At 29.5% G+C, this 15420-nt stretch overlaps 1 protein-coding gene across 8 annotated transcripts in view; it reads right to left on the bottom strand.

Annotated features, from left to right (window-relative positions):
- LOC105199282 (probable phosphorylase b kinase regulatory subunit beta) overlaps window positions 1-15420 on the bottom strand; it is a 59637-nt gene that overhangs the window by 36037 nt on the left and 8180 nt on the right. For 7 of the 8 annotated variants that reach the window (XR_005575060.1, XR_005575065.1, XR_005575064.1 and 4 more), the window contains exons 2-3: window positions 3755-3839; window positions 3205-3667 (exon numbers count right to left, since the gene is read on the bottom strand). Coding sequence is in view for 5 of the 8 variants with exons in the window: in XM_039450752.1 (XP_039306686.1) it covers window positions 3205-3667; window positions 3755-3792 (501 nt within the window). In the remaining 3 variants the exon portion in view is untranslated. Of the gene's footprint in view, window positions 1-3204; window positions 3668-3754; window positions 3840-10683; window positions 10825-15420 lie in introns of those variants that run through there. The other variant, XM_039450770.1, reaches the window with a different exon arrangement.

The following is a 15420-nucleotide window of genomic DNA, read 5'->3' as shown; positions in this document are numbered from 1 at the left end:
CAGTTTTGATACGAAACAAGACCTTTTTCCAAAAAAATAAAGAAAAAAATAAATAAGCCTAAATAATATATATTGCAGACGTCACAACTATTTTTTATTTTATAGTTATTTGTTAGAAATATGTTATTTATGTAGTACTAAATAATTGGCCAATAAAAAGTAATATTATCTAGCTTTTGGCTAAAATTATAATTTTGTATTAAAAAGAATATTTGTTTTCGAAAGGATCCTATTGCGATCCCAAAATTTGTTTTATGGTGTAATATTCTACATGTATTGAAGTATTTTTGAGAATTTTTTCAGATTTTTAAAAATGGATAAAATTGTTCATTTTTTTATTTATAACTAAAAAATTACTTTTTTCAATACTATTAAATTTATGTCACTAAAATTAGTATTTTTATCTAAAAGTACGAGAAAAATCCTAAAAAAATCATGTCTCTAAAAATTTTTTAATTTTAGCTAAAAATATTAAAAAAAGAAAAAAAATTTTTTTAATTTAAACGATAGCCTTCAATATCTTTGATGCAAGGTATATAATGCTTACTTTTTTATCATTAACCTTATACAATACATCCACTAACATGTTTTCATTATCATTTTAAAAATCCCAAACAGTTTATTTTTAGGTGAACCCCTTTTACGTGAAATGCCTCATGTATACGTTTCATTAAAATCATAAATTCACAATCGGAAATATTTCCTTATCAGTATGTAAGTATCTACTATGTAAATGCTGAATGTTTTTAATCATTTCTTTATTTTTATATTCGCAAAATTACCAGCGTTTCACAGAGTGTAACAATTATACTAGTTTACAATTATTTTGAATTAAAGAAACAGTTTATAGATTATACTAATTAACAATTATTTTGAATTAAACAAAGAGTTTATAAATTTTTGAATAATTACTAAAAATAATGTCACAAATCAAATTTCACTAGCACTAGTTAGATTTCCAAAATAATTAAAATTTTCAAATTTAATATAAAAAAAAATTTTAAGAAACAATACATTATATCGAACTGACAAAATTAAAACACACGAATAGAAGGCCTTTGTCATTCACAGCGATTTTTGGTGCAGAATAATAATTTTTAATTTTTACAATTTCCAACTTAAACTGCGCGTTGCATATTCGTCAGACTTAAAACACAGTCATGAAACCAGAATAGTAATATTAATGCTTTTAGAAGCATATATAATATTCTCCTTCTCCAGAAAAACTGTATTTTATTGCGAAAAAAATTGCATTTTACAATCATCCAGGGTTCGAATCTAGACTTCCTGAATTTCGAGCGGATGTCTTATTACTTCGACCACCGAGACATGTAAAGATCTATTTTTGCAATAACTAATATAAATTAAATGAATGCCCTTTTTTAGGTGACGTATACTAAACAATAAAATGTTACATCGGGCTGATAAAATTAAATTTAATATTACTATTCCAACTTCATGACTATTTTAAGTCCGACGATTATGCAGCGCGCAGTTTGAGTTGGAAATTGTAAAAATTAAAAATTATTATTTGACACCAAAAATTCCAAACTGCTGTGACTGACATAGGGCCTTCTATTCTCGACTTTTTAAAAATTTTAAACTTTTGTTAAAAAAATTAATTTTATCTTAAAATTCGAATTAGAAGTTATTAATGTATATACTTTATGAAATACATTTTTTAATTTCAATATCTTACTTTTTAGCACTAATATTAGGAGTACAAATTAGTTCGGTCCGTTTCCAAAACATGGCTCTGGCTGTTATGAATGTGTCATAGCTAATGAATGTGACAGCTAATTCTGGTGGTTTCAGAGAGGTTAGACATCTATCAATAATATTCAGTACATATCGCTTTGAGTTTCACACAAAACTCCTGTTTTTTACTGTGTTGAATATCTCAACTTTTGTGTTAATTAAGCAACATTCGCGGGAAGTTTTAGTTTTCTTCTTTAATTAGAAGAAAATTGCAGCTGAAGAGCATCGAATGCTGGTAGAAGTCTATAGTGACAACGCTCCAACTGATAAATCATGTAGGGAATGGTTTCGACGTTTCAAGAATGGTGATTTCAGCGTTGAAGACAAGTCTCGCTTTAGACAGCCAAAAAAATTTGAAGACAAAGAATTGGAGGCATTACGATAAAGATCCGTGTCAAACGCAAAAGGAGCTTGCAGAATCATTGGGAGTTATGCAACAAGCAGTTTCCGTGCGATTGCAATCTATAGGAATGATTCTCAAGCAAGACAATTATTCTGCTGCATAATAACGCTCGGCCTCATGTCACAAAAGTCGTCAAAACTTATTTAAAAACGCTCAAGTGGAATATTTTACTGCACCCATCGTATTCGCCGGACATTGCTCCATCTGATTACTGGTTGTTCCGACGGATGCAGCACGATTTGGTAAAACATCAGTTCATTTCTTTCACAGAAATCGAAAATTGGCTAACTTGGATCGCCTCAAAAAACAAGACATTTTTTCGAGATGGAATTCGAAAATTGCCTGAGAGGTGGGAAAAAGTAGTAGTCAGCAATGAATAATACTTTGATTAATCTGTTCATTCAATTTGTTCTGAAATAAATGCATTTTTGACCACAAAAAAACGGACCGAATTAATTTGTACTCCCAATAAATATCGAGTTTTGTTAGCAAATTTTCCATTTTTAACAATGAAGGCATACATTATTATTTGTAGTTTATAGGTATCAATATACATATACAGTGTAATTTATAGTGATAGATTCTATATATACGTATGTAACATTTAATATATTTATGTTACACAATTTACATATAAATTATATAAATAACTACAATTTATATGTAATGCGTATCCTTACATGCGCGTATGTAAGGATATGCATGCAAATGCGTATATACTTTATTCCATTCTTCATAATTATGGCTAACAATAAAATAAAGATATCGAAATAGAAAAATGCATTTTATGGATATTAAACAATACATTCATGACTTCTAATCAGAATCTCCAAATAAAGTTCATCATTTGTACAAGAAAATTTTCAATATCGTAAAGTCTTTCTTTGCACTTTAAATTTTAATTATATCAGAAACCTGATATAATTATGTTGGTAAAAATTGGTTTGTGACAACGCATTTGTTGGCATCCAAAAGTCTATAGAGAAACACATCGTCTGGTTCAAAATATTTTTTGTTAACTAGTATTGTTATTAAATGCTTACTTGTAAATGATGATAATCAGCATCCTTATAAATTTCATCACCGGTATCCAAATGGAACTTGCAGTGCAATGCAAAACGATCGCATTGATTTTTTTTAAAAAGTTCTATTCTGGAAGATTGTTTTATCCAACACTCCAAAATACCTCGCATGCATTTTATCGCAGATTGTCCCAGTTCATATGATTTCCCACGATCGTCATCTATACGTCTATATGCTTGATACAGACTCCATATTGCAGCCGCACAATATATACTTTCGCGCACACTGCCGACGTTCCGATCACTTGAAATTTTTGGAAACAAGCCAGTTATGCAGCTCTGATAGCGCAGTAATTGTCTCTTAACGATTCCATAATAGATATCTAGTTGTTTGACGGTGTCCTCATAGTTGGATATCTTGAGAAACATATCGGCGTCTATGTCTATCATACTGCCGTGTCGTATATTTCTGACTTGCGTGATTCTATAATATAAGAATAAAATTGATAAAAACTTTATTGAAAATCCTTATTTGTATCAACCATTTCTTTTAATATGACAAATGACAAACCTTTTTGCATTCAACAGTGTTGTTGATGAAGTAGTCATTTTATCCAAAATATGTAAGGAAGTTATTTTTAGTTCAATGTGCACACCTGTAAACAAATTCCTATGTGTACATGGATATATTTCGAAATATACATAATAATAAACCAGACATTTATACTATATACTAGACTGCCAAATTACCTCAAATACATTTAAAAAAATATGTACAAAACATGTACGCCTGTGTAAATCAAAAAGTACAAGCATGCGCGTTCCAATATTATTATAGGACTTTTTTTTAAGCTATCCCGGAATTTACTGAGATTATCACTCAGCAAACAAAAATGAATTAAAATAAATTTATTTTGATATTTTTGAATTTGCGTTTCAGATTTTTCGAATCCATTTAAGGCTCCTGACCCCTCAGCCGAGAATTCCGCGTTGACGGTAACGATATTCCGTCGCGGACAAAATTAGAACTAATACACGTGAAACGAGACAGATTGACGATGAGATATTGTCGTGCATGTCATTTTGTTATTATGTGTTTCATTGTGAAAATATAACTTGTCTCGTATTTACCAAATTCGTAAAAATGGAACACGAGTAAAGTTTCTTTGAATTTTATACATAAAAGTACATTTTTCACTCCTTTCAATAGCTATCCGTGTGTTTACCTGTCTGAATAGGCGTCACTTTACGTGCTTTTTCTGACTGCTAGGCAAAAAAAGATAGTCGTGACCAATATTTAGAAGTGTTTTAAAGCCATCTGATTAATGTTTTATCCAAATTAGCTTTATTTACAAATGGCATGTTTGACAAAATTATGCGACCGTGTGTTTTCCTGTTTCAATAGCTTCACTTTACATGTTTTTTACGACTATTTACTGATTGTTAGGCGGAAAAAGAATAGTTGTGATCGGTATTTAGAAGTGTTTTAAAATCATCTGCTTAGTCTGTTTTATCAAAATTGGTTTTATTTACAAATGTTTGACAAAATTACGTGTCATTTCACGCAATTTCTCACTTCTGACGTCACGACTTCAATATGGTCGCGGCGAGTACTCAGGAGCCTTAAATCCAAAAATATGAATTTAATATGATAAATAGCCCATTTCGTATTTTAACTCATTTGAATTAAAAAATAATATAATGGAAAATCCATCCAAATTCGAAATGATGCATAGAGCATTTCGTATTTCAATCAATTTGAGTCTATTTAAATTCAAACATACTCGGAGACTGAAAAGCGCAAACTAGGATAAATTAAAATAAATTGCAATTTTTAATTAATTTTAATTTATTTGCTAGGCATAGACATATTAAAATAGACTCACAAGGAGATGCTACGAATTGTAAAATACGGAATCAGAGCCTTAGTTTATTTGAAAGGAGGGGTTAAAGATGCAATCAGAATTCAATCATTAACACACTATTTATTATCTGCGCCAAAATTTAAAAATATGCTACAATTTGCTCGGTACGCGTCAAAGTTAGCACATAAACGCAACATTTTGTAATGTGAATCAATTATGTTTTCCTGTAAACCTACATAATATTAAATGTTCTTGTAAAACACGTTATTCTTTTATACAATGTTTATGGTGTACAGTCAATTTGTGTTTCCAATGCTTTTACGTAAATTTTCACCCACAACATTATACAGCAATGTCAGAATTGTATAATGAATAAAAATAAATAAATAAACTTGAATAAATATGCAAACTTTTTGATTATTACATTATGTAACATTTTGTTACATATTATTCGTTACACATTATTTATGTAACAAATAATATATAGCAATTAATATCTTGCTAAAAATAATAAAAATTATTTACAATTGATAAATGTAGCTATTATTAAAAAAAAAAAATTGGCATTGCAAGGTTCGAACATCTCTCTTCACGCGGCCGCCAAGAGCAAAATAGGAAGTACGTCTTAGTCTCCTCAGCCACCGCGCTTCATGCTTTAACCTACCGCGCGGCAAATGCCAAACTTCACATAGAAATTTCTTGGAAACAAAAGCCCATGCACTTTTATACCCTCTGGCACTTTTTATACCCTTGACCCCTCCTTTCGAATGAACTAAGGCTCATCTAATTCCGTATTCCACAATTCGTAGCCCTCGTCAGCATTTATTCGAAAGTTGAAATTCATAAGTACTGTAAGAAGTGAGAAAGGCAAAATCTCATCAGAGAACGCACTTTTCTGTCCTTTTCTGCGTACACATCATTAGATTCGTGTAGGACTACGATTCAAGATATCAAAAAATGTTTTATACAAAAGACTTACAATAAAATTATCTCTTCAATCAAGTTACTAAAATTTTTAAAAAATAATTATTTATAAAGATTAAACAAATTTTTTTAAAATAATTGTTTAAAAAATTATTTTAAAAAATATTATTGACATGAATAAATAAAGATAATTTTATTGTATAAAACTTTTGTATAAAACATTTTTTGATATCTCGAATAATTTTCGAGATATGACGGAAAAAGCTGAAAACCGCTATACACATAAGATGATTTCACCTCTTGAAACCGTATATTCGCCGCAACTGATATTTCCTAAAATCATCTAATTATATTATCTAAATGTATGTAAAGTTTTATTAAAACCGAGATGTGACACTTTGCAATGTTCCCTTGTAAGTGCATAAAATTTCGGCATTTGAGCGGCCGCCAATTTAAATGGGGATGTCGTAACAACTTGAAATTTTAGGAGTGTGTTTGGTATTAGAAAATCTTTCAAATGAGCCCCCACTCGACCCTTAGTTCAATTTAAAATTTTCAACCGCTCTTTTACCCCTCTTTTACCTAGGGATGAAGGATAATCGGTATACATGTGAAGTTAGAGTATCTTTTTTGATAAATCAAAATACGTATTTTACCGTTTTTTTATATTTTTATTTTTACAAAAATTATTTAGAGATTTCCACTTTTGATAAACCGCGCGCGCGTGTGTGTGCGTGGGGCAGATCCCGATTAGAGACCCTATAATAAGAGTCGCGCCATCAGGCGATCTTGGCAAAATCCAGTGAGCGAGAAGTATATATACTTTTAGCTCTTTCTTTTTTTAATCTAGGTTAAAGAAAGAAAGAGATAAAAGTATATATATTCTCGCTTACTGGATTTTGCCAAGATTGCCCGATGGCGCGACTCTTATTATAGGGTCTCTAATCCCGATAGCACACCAGCACTCACAGCGGCCGATGCCTAGAGTTTTTCCGTTGTTTGGATTAAATAAATCAAGATAATTGGTTGATGGACTATCGCACCGTGCGCTATCGGATCCCGTCCGTGTGCGTGTGAATGTGCGTATACATTTTTATATTTATATATGTATATACAGGGTGATTCAGATCGCGTTTGTATTCTTTATAAAAAATTTAAACCAATATTTTAATAGCAAAATGTTGAAAGGTCAATAGTTTTTAAATGGTGAGCGTTTAAAAATATCCAACCACAGAACGTCATGTTCGTACTGTCAAGGGCAGCGCGACCAAGCGGCCGTCCGGGCGCTTTGATAGATACCGTCTTTGACTATAGAACTATGGACTATCAGTTGGCCATTTCTCGCTGTCTTCAATATAACGCGTGTCTCCAACGGTTAAAAAAGTATAGAAAATTGAAATACGAAGTCGCATTTCACCGGTAAAATAGGAAAAAAGAGAGAGATGAAATATGACATAACATTGCGTTGTTTTATTATACTTAGCAAAGTTCAAAACCATTTATAATACATAAATAAAATGTGCAAGAAAAAAAATGCAACTTTATGTTTCAATTTTCTACCATTTAACCGTCGGAGGCGCGCGTTATGTTGAAGACACAGTGAAACATTGTGAGAATAGGAAAAGTGGGGGTAACTAGCAGTCCATAGTTATACAAGGTGTCCTAGAAAGCTCGGATTCTTTTTTAAGAGGGGATTTCTTGGAACATTCTAAGAAAAAAATCTTAATACAAAAATGTCGAGAATATAATGATTTTTAAATTATTCGTGATTAAAGTTTACGAATTACAGAGCCGACATTTCGCGCGCTCAGGCATGGTGACACGACAAGGTACCACAAGGGTACCTCTTGACATTGAAGTTGTTATATAAATACGAAGTGACATTTATATTAAAAACTTATTAGTGTAGGAAACATATTTGTATATTACATATACATAATTAACATTTTCAACAAAATATCAATTCATTAACCCATAATGTTATGATAGCCGTTGGATCAACTGTCAAAATAAATTCATTACCATGTTCATATGATAAGAACTTTTATGTTAATATATCAATATTTTCAATATTTTATTAAAATTACTATTAAAAATGTAAATCGGTAATTTGATGTAAACGCGATAATGTCAAATAAATATAATTTGATATGTCTAAAATCAACTTTATCAATATTGAATCTTTTTCATATTATCGCATAAATTATCAATATTATCGATATATTACCATAAAATTTCTTATCTTATGAACATAGTAATAAATTTATTTTGACAGCTGATCCAACGGCTATCAAACCATTTTGTTAATGAATTAATATTTTGTTGAAAACGTTAATTATGCATATGTAATACGTTTCCTACAGTAATAATTTTTTAATATAAATGTCACTGCATATTTATATGACAGCCTCAATATCAAGAGATACCCTTGTGGTACCCTGTCGTGACCCATGCCTGAGCGCGCAAAATGTCAGCTCTGTAATTCGTAAACTTTAATCGTGAATAATTTGAAAACCATTATATCCTCGACATTTTTGTATTAGAATTTTTTTCTTAAAATGCAAAGATTTCCGTGAAATCTCTATTAACGTTTTGAGTTCAATTTAATTGACAAAAAATAATGTCAATTGCAAATTCATAAAAACGTTATTTATATAAGTAAAATATGTTTTTAAAATACATTTTATGTATAAACAAATAAATAAATAAATAAAATTTATAATTAGTATTTAATGAGATAACGAGACAATCAGGTACATTAAAGCTGATGGAGCAACTGATATTTATGTTAAATTATAATTATGTTAACAATCATAGAGTTTATAATAATTATAAACCACATATAAAACTATATTTTATCTCATTTTTTTGTTACCAACATGTGTTTTCATGAGATCAGTGCTTTGAAATAATTACGATCCTTCTAAATAATAAATTTAAAAATCTAATCTAAATAATAAAATAAAAAAATGATCAACCTTCTAGGAAAACAATATTAAGATAATCTTTGTGATTTCTTTACGTGCCTAATCTAAATAATAATAAAATAAGAAAATAATCAGCCTTTTACAAAAACAATAAAAAAATTAAAAAGTAGAGAAATATTTGACCGTTAATGAAACAACCCAACTTGAAAGACTTCTACGGTCGCAGCTTCATGCTTGTTTTTATTTGTGTGATTTTATATACCTTCCTCAAATTCAACTGTACGCCGAATTGTTTTTTCAGTCATAACACAGCTCTACACAAATTAAATATTAAAAACTTAAGAAAGAAAGCAGAAATGAGAAAATTTTATTAAAATAATTTTTTAACTATAAAAATTTAGCGCTGCTGGATAAAAAAAACAATGAAAAGAATTGACAGAAAGAATACAATGAATGTAACAGTTGTAAGATATGCGTTATAAAAGCAATTAGAAGTTACAAATTAAGTTTCTTTAACATTTCAGTAACACTGTAAGTTATTATAATTTTCTAAGTTACTATTATATTTTACATTAGATTATATTTAGATATCTAGCAACGCCAAGTTTAAAAAATTTTTTATTTTAATAAAATTTTCTCATTTCTGCTTCCACAGATTAAATGTTGTATGTTCCATTAAAACTTTGTCTTTCGTTTATATGTCCACATCCTAACAAAATAAGAATCGATATAGACAACTGCATATATGCGATGGAGCAAATTTTTTCGGGGTAACAACATATCCCAATAAAAAAAAATCAATAAAAAAAAATCGCGATAACAATTAGTCCCATTCGACACATGTAACATCTTAATACAATTTTTTGCCTACATATTAAAATAGACGAATAAACATTAGTACATCATATTTCTGAATGTATATCCATCTACATAAACACACTAAATAATAAAGCAAAATAGACCAAAATTTACGATAAATAAATATTTACTTCCTTGAACAAGCATGTCTTTACACAAACCGCAATGTAGGTCAAGTTAAACGTTACTAACAAAGGGAAGATCAGGTGATTCACCCTTCTTCTTCTACGATTAATTATTTTAAAAACTAGAAATTTAAAATATTGTTAATATTATTTCCAATTAAATTTTAAATTTAAACAATTTGAAAATTTAAATACGTTGCCTTTATATGTTATCTATTTCAAGTAACTTATATATTATTATTACTTATTTATTATTTTTAATATTATTACTTGAATTAAAATTTCGTTCAAATTAAATTTAAATTAATGTTTAAAATGTGATATTAAATTAAATTTTCTGTTTTAGAAACTTGCATACTATATCAATATCATCAAAATAAACACTTATTAAAAAAAATATGTATATATATGTGTATGTGTGTGTGTGTGTGTGTGTGTGTGTGTGTGTGTGTGTGTGTGTGTGTGTGTGTGTGTGTGTGTGTGTGTGTGTGTGTGTGTGTGTGTATATATATATATATATATATATATATATATATATATATATATATATATATATTGCTCACTTACGAGAGCAAATCCAGATCTTACAATTGTAAAGTAAGTACCTAACGCACGGAATCAACTGCACTGGTTGGAAAAATAGTTACCAGGAAAGTACATATTGCGCGCCGCGATATAGCCAATTTTCACAAATTTATTACTTCAAAACTAAGGCCTATTCGATCAAACGCCGAGAGACGTAAACTTTTTTTATCTTTAATTAATTAAAAAAATTGGGGTCAAAATCTCAAGGTAAGTTACCTGATCTCCCCTTGTAAGATGGTTGCCGCAATGGCGTAAACGATTGTTGTTTGGTGACGTACTTAAAACATATCGCTCTCTTTTTATTTTGAAATTATAACCGTCGTAACAACGTACCCCAGGAACATCTTACCCCGGCCTCGCCTATCAAAAACAATGTTTTAAAAAATTTACTTTTGAAATTTGCATTAAATATAAATATTCCTTATTTAACTCTTAAACACATAAGTGGGTCTGAGAGACTCCATATGAAGTTTTGAACGCTTGCTATGTGAAGACGGAATGAGATAGGAGGTTCGGACCAAGACGTAAAAAAAGTTTGAAATCTCTTCTTTCGATTGATATGGTTGATCAACTTTTTTGGTCAACTAGAATTCGAACGGCAAGGCAGCAAAGTTTTGTTAGGATCAATGCGACCCATATAGTGTGTTAGTGAAACTTTTTTTGTGAGTATTTTACATAAAAAAGCTGGACAAAATACGTTCGAACAAGTCGGTTGCATGTTACTCGCATACACTCTGTTTAAAGTTGGAATACTATAAAATGCCGTAGAAAAGAGAGTTTTTCCGAAATATATCATGAAACATATCAATTTTCAATTTTAGGCACAATTTAATAAAAAATACCTCATATTCGCCTTGTTACACAAGTACATTTTTTAATAGAAATGACAATGATATAATTTTTTTTGAAAGTATGAATCTTTAGCTTTAAAACACTGTATTGTAAAGTTCTTCAAAGTTTTTTGTTGCAAAGATATGATTTTTTTTTTACGTGGATTTTTAGATGCCCAAAAATACCTCATATTCTCCATGTTACATAATTATACTTTTTAAAAGAAATAACTTTGCCAAATTTCATTTTAAAAGTGTGACTCTTTAGCTTTAAAACGCCGTATTTGAAAGTCCTTAAACGTTTTTTATTGCAAAGATATGATTTTTTGAAGGAAAAGTGGATTTTTAATCAATTTCTTATTTTTGCTTAATGGTTTTTCTTTTATAACTTCACAATAAATTATTTTTCGGCAATGCCGATTGTGCAGTCACGCTCCTGAGATTTTGAACTTTCGTTTAAAAAAAAAACCGAAGAAAAATATTAATTGTAATCAAAGTTATAGCTTCTCAAAGTTGAAAAAGTCTCCCAGACCCAAAAATGTGTTTCCGTATTTTACAGGATCGGTGTGTTTAAGGGTTAAGAAATAAAATGAACAAAAATCCAAATTACAATATGAGAGAGAAGGTGAGGAATACATTGATAAAATCAAGGTAAGCAAATAATAAGCTAGATATATTGTTACTACAAATTACGTTAAACATTTTTTAATGTATTTTAAATAATATTTAAAAAATTTTAGATTTTATATATATGACTAAAAAAATATGTTTTAAAAATACATTTTATGTGTAAATAAATTAATAAATAAAATCAATATTAATTAAACTATTCGAATCTTGCTGTACAGAAACTTAAAAACAAATACATTTCAATAAATTAACTTTAATAATATGTCTATAAAAATTTCTCGTGTTGATAAAACAATCTCATCGCAAATCACAGAAATCCTATATGAGCGATTCAAGTTTTTGAGATAAACACTCAATTAAATCTGAATAAATAGTTAAATAAATAAACAAATAAATGATTAATAAATAAAAAACAAATAAATAAATATTAAAAATAAATAATTACATAAATAAATAACAATGTTTCAATAAGTTTTAAGCAATTAGTAATTGGAAATTAAGCTAATGAGAGTCAGCAAATTATATTAATATTGTACAGATTATTTATTCATCTTTGAATTACAAATTAATATGTTTTATGATATGTGTTCGAAATGGCCACTATCCAATTTCAATGCACAATTGAGCATGTCTAACAAAGCTCTGTCTTAATCATTCTAACATTTCAGGTGTGATAGTCGCAAACGCTTCAATAATTCGATTATTCAGTTCCTCGATAGTATTTAGGCACGCAATACACGCACTCTTTTATAGTTCCCCATAAAAAATCAAGGGGTATTCAATCAGGTGACCTTGTTGGTCATGCTCGAGAACAATCCACATATTAGGATATTTTCTGTTCAATGTATCTCGTGTGCGCTTTACATTATGTGAAGGTGCTCCGTCGTGTTGGAACTACATAATACGTCGCTCCTCCAATGATACATTTTCAAGTACTTCTTCAAGTACTTCTTCAAGCAAATCTTAAGACAGAAAGTAACTGTAAATTGTCCATCAATTTTTGCAGGAAGTTCGAATAGTTCAATCTGCATATACATAATACTTTATGGTTATTTTTTTAACATACTATATAACTCATCTATTTTTTCAACATACTACATAACTCATTAGTTGTTCCACAATTATTCTTTAAATTATCTAACGTTATAGACGATATGTAAAAATGTAAACGTGACAATAAAATGACAACTTTAAAAAATTGGTTATATTAATTTTCTAACTAAACATAACGCTAACTGCAATGATTTTACCAAATGTTAAAATATCTACCGCAACAATAAATGACGTAAATTTCCAAGTTTAAAAACTTACATTTAAATAATCTTAAAATGTCAATACATTGTATTTAAATCTTTAAAACAAAATTATAATTTAATACACTTTTGAACTGCCAAGTAAACTGCATCAATTTTTGTGTAACTAAAATTATAATTAAAGATTTAAGAATAATACTAAATTAATTCGAGTTTAATTTTAATCCGTAATGATCATTAAGGGTCCAAAAGACGCCACGCTAACTTTAAGGATACACAGACTATTCAAAATCGAATAACCTTCTATAAAACTAATTTTTATCTGAAAGTATATTATCCTAAGAATACACTCCTAAATTTTTATTAAATTATCTCAAAAATTAAAAATTTTATAAATATTTTGTAAAGTCAAATTTTGCAGTCTTTTTTTTTTAATTTGAATTTCTTCATTATGTTAAATTTACCTAAAAGTATTGTAAAAAGCACGGTAGTGATAGCCGATGACGCCACCACGTACAGTAGTCATGCAAGCCTACGCGGTTAGAGAACAGCGCGCGCATTCATCTAAAGATGACATAGTGTTCCGATTCGATGGAGCAACGTGCCTGTTCCGAAAATGTTCGTTTCCGGAGCAAGACAGAGAGCGGATACTCAGTTCTGCCGGCGCCAAGCGTACACGTTTCGCACGAGAGTCTGTCGTAGCCGTATTACTCTGTCGGGTCGAAATACTTGTACTGATAATAAAGTGATTGCATTGTTTGGTACGAGTGAGCATTCTACGTCATTGATCCAATCTTTCCATCCCTACGCACTCAAGACAAAGACAGTGATCGCAGCTAGTCTCGGAAAGTCAAGTCAAGATTCAATTCCTGAGATCTCATTTCATTGGTCAGTCGGTCATAGCTAAAATCGAGTCAAACAAACTTACAGTATACTATCTTAAGAATACAGTCCCAAATTTTTGTTGAATTATCCCAAAAATTAAAAATGTTATAAATATTTTTGTAAAAAAGTCAAATTTTGCATTTTATTTAAATGTTTTCATTATGTTAAATTCTAATTTAAAAAAATTATTGGATAAAAAACTGACTTCAAGGTATGTCCAGCAAAATTTTTGCGATGAAATATCAAAAAGCTGACAAATGGCGACTGATTTTGTGCAGGGGAATCCAATAAACTCTATGTGACCGTTATTTGGAAGTGTGATCATTACGGGTTAAAATGAAATAATGATAAATTCAAATATTTTTGAAAATAAAGTATAAATTCTTAATCTTTAAAAGCAAATAAACGTGCATTTTGCTACATTATTTTAAATGTCACATTATTATACAATATTTGAAATACGTATTGTATTGCATTCATTGCTTTATTTCTAATATAACAAAGTACAAGGTAAAGTATTTATTATTATAACATTTATTATCATAGCATTTATTATTATAACATTTATTTTCATTAATACTTACCATAGAATTTTTGTGTATGCCAGTCCACAAGTTAATGCTGAATCTGTGTTGATAATTTCTAATGTTATACACATGTGGATTTTCGTCGGCATAGAAATGCAAGTTATGTGTATTAACAATCCCTTCTCTCGTAAACATCGACTCATCGGTAAACATAATGTTTTCCACAAAATGAGAATCTTCTCTATGACGTCCCAGAATTCACATACAGAAATTTATTCTGTCATAATTTAAAGGCATTAAATTCTGCACACGTGAAAAATGGTACGCATGCATCTTATGATTTAGGATTCGCTGCATTATTAAAAATGACAAATTAAGCATTTTGGCGACATTCCGAATGCTCCTCGATAGATCGTGTTCAATTGCCTGAAGCTTCTTCATTTGCCACATTTCTAGCACAATGCTCAGGGCCATTTACTGCCTGTGATGAGTTTAGTGATCCAGTATTTCTTGCCCGATTTATTAATCGCAAAATTACACTTTTATCAAGATGTCTGAGATTCAAAAAACGTTCAGCGTATAACATTGCAGAAGCTCTTGCGTTTCGTCCACACTCACCGTACAATATCATCATCTCACAATATTCTTGAGCTTAATACTCCATGATTGTAAATTTAAAGGCTGTTTTTGGATAATTGATTTCTGACATTTCTTTATTTGCCATGGCAACTTAATATTATACATAGAGAATTTATGAAAACAAATGTACATCATTCGATATGATTCGTCAAAATTTGCAGAAGAGTAGCAGTGGATTTTTGTGGAAAT

Source organism: Solenopsis invicta, chromosome 1 (assembly GCF_016802725.1).
Source record: "Solenopsis invicta isolate M01_SB chromosome 1, UNIL_Sinv_3.0, whole genome shotgun sequence".
Classification (NCBI taxonomy): Eukaryota; Metazoa; Arthropoda; class Insecta; order Hymenoptera; family Formicidae; genus Solenopsis; species Solenopsis invicta.
Note: the sequence above shows the minus strand (reverse complement) of the source record. Positions and strands in the feature narration are given on the sequence as shown.